At 55.0% G+C, this 3,843-nt stretch overlaps 1 protein-coding gene across 1 annotated transcript in view; it reads right to left on the minus strand.

The window, feature by feature from the left end:
• The window catches only part of RGMA (repulsive guidance molecule family member a), a 38,159-nt gene extending 34,325 nt beyond the window's left edge, over nt 1-3,834 (minus strand). The window contains exon 1 of the mRNA XM_019533767.1: nt 3,804-3,834. Coding sequence (XP_019389312.1) covers nt 3,804-3,817 — 14 coding nt within the window. The 5' untranslated portion in view covers nt 3,818-3,834. The remainder of the gene's footprint in view (nt 1-3,803) is intronic.
• Nucleotides 3,835-3,843: the final 9 nt, after the last annotated feature.

Here is a 3,843-nt window from a genome sequence, read left to right on the forward strand (position 1 = left end):
CAAGTCACCGATGGAGATGTTGAACAGTGCGGGCCCAAGGACCGAGCCCTGGGGGACCCCACTGCCCACATCCCTCCAGGTCAAAAATGACCCGTCCACCACCACCCTCTGGGTGCGGCCCTCCAGCCAGTTGGGGACCCAATTGACTGTGTGGGTGTCGACACCACAGCCCCCCAGTTTCTTAATGAGAACGGGATGAAAGACACTGTAGAAGGCCTTCCTAAAGTCCAGAAAGACTACGTCCACTGCTACCCCTGCATCTAAGGATTTGGTGACCTGGTCATAGAAGGCCACCAGGTTGGTCTGACAGGACCTGCCACTGATGAACCCGTGTTAGTTGCCCCTGAGCATAATCCCCTCCCGGTCCCTCATGGACATGAGCCAGGATAATTCTCCCAACAAGCTTCCCCAGGATCGAGGTAAGACTAATGGGCCTATAGTTTCCCGGGTCCTCCTTCCTCCCTTTTTTGAAGATGAGAACCACACTGGCCCTCTTCCAGTCCTCTGGCACCACACCAGAGCACAACAAGTGCTCATACAGCCGTGCCAGGGGTCCCGCAATGACCTCAGCTAATTCCCTCAGCACTTGGGGGTCGAGATCGTCTGGACCAGCTGATTTAAATATGTCCCGTCCCTCCAGACGTCCCCTGACTAGATCCTCACTGACCCATGGCCTAGGTATGCCTCCCTTGGGGCCTGAGTGGGGCCCGGTGGGGAGGGTGACCCAGTCCCTGCTCAGAAAAATGGAGGCAAAGGAGTCGTTAAATATGTTAGCTTTGTCGTCTGGTGCGATGACCAAATTTCCAAGCGTGTCTTGCAGGGACCCCACATTACCCGGTACCTTCTTTTTGCCCCCTATGTATTTAAAAAAGAACTTCTTGTTGTCCTCGATCCGGGAAGCTGGTCGCAGTCCCATCTCCGCCTCGGACTTTCTGACCCCCCGCACATCCCTGAGCAACCGCAGTATAATCCTCCCTGGGGATGGCCCCTCCCCTCCATGGGGTGTGCGCCTCCCTTTTAGTTAGGAGACATTCCCAGATGCTTTTGGTGAGCCATGGGGGCTTGTGTGCCCTCCCTCCTGCCCCCTTTGATCCATGTTGGGATTACCTCCCTTTGGGCTTGGAGGATCGTCTCCTTAAGGAGCAACCACTCTCCTTGGACACCCGGCTCCCCTCCCCTCTGGGACCTCAGTGCCTCCCCGTCTATCCTCCTTAGCTTGTTGAAGTCCGCCCTCCTGAAATCTAGGGCTGCTGCCTTGCTGCCGGCCTTTGCCACCTTGCGCTGGATGGTGAATCCCAGCAGGCGACGATCGCTGTCGCCCAGGTGGTTGAGCACCTGCAGCCCCCTCACCAGGTCATCTCTCGTGGCCAGCACCAGGTCCAACAAGGCGTCTCCCCTGGTGGGGCTGTGCACCTCCTGGAGGTCCTGCATTTGGGCTAGGAGCCTTCGTGAGCGGTCAGACCTGGCTGACTGCTCTTCCCAGCAGATGTCTGGAAAGTTCAGGTCCCCCATGATGGCCACGTCCTTTGACCTCACTACCTCCGTAAGCTGGCTTAAGATTTCCTGGTCTAGCTCTTCCCCTTGGTTGGGTGGTCTATAGAAGACCCCCACTGTTAAATCTCTTTCCCCTGGACTGCCTTGTATCCTAACCCAGAGCACTTCTGTGTGCCCCTCCTCTGACTCTGTGCTACCTTGTGAGGATGCGTATTCCTCCTTAATGCAGAGCGCCATGCCCCCGCCTTTCCTCCCTTCCCTGTCCCTCCTGCACAGCCTATAGCCCTTGACATTCACCGCCCAGTCGTGCGTCGGGTCCCACCACGTTTCAGTGAGCCCCAACCAGCAGGAGGGTGAGTTCCTCCTGCTTGTTTCCCATACTACGAGTGTTTGTGTAGAGGCATTTGAGGCCTCCTGAGGACGTGTGCACTGGCCCCTAATCTCAGCATTACCCTGGCCCCTGTTGCTTACCTGTGTATATGTTCCACTCATCGGTCTAAGTTATCTAAGGACATTGCCTAGATCTCATCCATAAAAGGTACTGGAGCTTTCTACGCAATATTTGGGTCTGAAACACCAAGGGCCAGATTCTAGTCCACCAATTAGGCGTGTCAATGGATTTGGGCACCTAAGTGTGACTCTAGTTCACCCTGCTCAAGTCTCTGAAAAACAGTTAATGCGAAAGCCGGTGGGTCCTCCTTCCCCTCCCTGCTTTTTTTGTGACTCAGTCTTAAGGGCAGGATAATGGTGCGTTACAAAAGTAGATGCATTAATGGATTTTCAGGGACTTGAACAGGGTGGAATAGAATTGCACTTATGTGCCTAAATCCACTTAAATGCCCAATCGGTGGAATAGACTCTGGCCCCCAAGTGCTCTGAGAGCTGGATCTTCAATATATTATGGATGAAGAAAGGGGAAGGAGGTTGAGAAGCAGGCAGAAAAAGCATTTTAAGTTGCTTTCTGTCACACAGCCATCCTCACTCAGATCCCCTGGTGCTGATATTTGATGATGGGGGCAGGCATGTGACTCATCCCACCACTGCTGCTCTCTGTGCAGACATGCTAATGCCCGTCTAGGGTAAGTATTAGTGAACCTTTGTAAAAATCTGCCTACCTCTTGGCCAGAGTAATGGCTAAAAAATGAGACGCATACAAATCTCAGTGTTGCTCTCCCCGCAGATTTTGCACATCAGTTCCACTCCTCCCAGGGGAGGATGCTGTCCATCTGAAAAGCATTCAGAGGGGCACATGTGCTCTCCCCTTGGACGAGACACACCGCTCCAGGGCCCTTTACACCCGGTAGGTGGCACTGCTCTCCCTACACCGCCTGCAAAACTATCCAGTTTCTAAAATAAATGCAACCCAAGGCTGCCTGAAACCACATGACATAACAGCAGCTTGCAAGCTCCCATTAAAATCTCAATTTGGGGAAATTGATTCTACCTCTGAGCGACTGGGAGGCAATTACTGCAACAGGCAGCAATCAAGAATCACATCAAAACACCACCGAACTTCCAGCTCCTGCCTGGGACCTGGCACCACCGCAACCCAAAAGGCACCTGTCTTGCAAATGCAGGGTGGCTTCCTTAGAGATGTCGGGTCCGGACTGAGAGCGATCCTGGGTGAGGCTACTTTGCCAGCTCACTGGGTGCCTTCTCTAAATGCCCTGGCTTCAGGGCTGTGCCGTCCCTGATGCGCAGCTTGCTCCCAAGTGAAATCAGGGAGGCTGCCAAAGAAGGTGCTGGTCATTAAGAGTCAAGGAAGAAGCAGCCCAGCCCTGTCTCTCCTCTACAACTACTGCTGGGTCTCTCTCGGGACCGGCGGCCTCTGGCAGCCACAAGCAGTGGCAGACACTGTGCCCGGGGCTCTGCGAACATTTTGAACTCCGAGCAGATGGAGATGGCAGCTCTTTGCCCTGGGCTTGGTAGGCACCTGCCTTGCTGCCAGGGAAGAAAAGCAAATTATTATTTGGGTGGGGGGACTGATTTCAGCGTCCCTTTCTCAAGGAAGGGCACTTTTTGCCCCCTTCAAATCTAGCTCCTTTGGTGCCTTTTTGAGAGCAGTCATCAAAAGCAAGGCAGGGCGGGGGTGGTGACGATGGGGGCTATCTGCCAGCCCCAAGGGGAAAGGATGGAGGCAGGGAAGGAGCTCGGCCCTGGGAACGGCGACCTGCAGCAGCTTCTCAACAGGTCCCCAGGCAGACAGCAATGGGGGGAGAGGGGGAGTCAGGGCGAGGCAAAGGCGGGGCGGGAAGGTCATGCAGGGGGAGCCTGGCATCAGCCCCCTTCCCCCCGATTTCCCGGCTTACCTGAAGGGCTGCATGAGCCTGTCCAGCCCGCGGGGGGAGG

The sequence above is a fragment of the Crocodylus porosus genome, unplaced genomic scaffold (genome assembly GCF_001723895.1).
Source record: "Crocodylus porosus isolate Cpor-Errol unplaced genomic scaffold, CroPor_comp1, whole genome shotgun sequence".
NCBI classification, from domain to species: Eukaryota; Metazoa; Chordata; order Crocodylia; family Crocodylidae; genus Crocodylus; species Crocodylus porosus.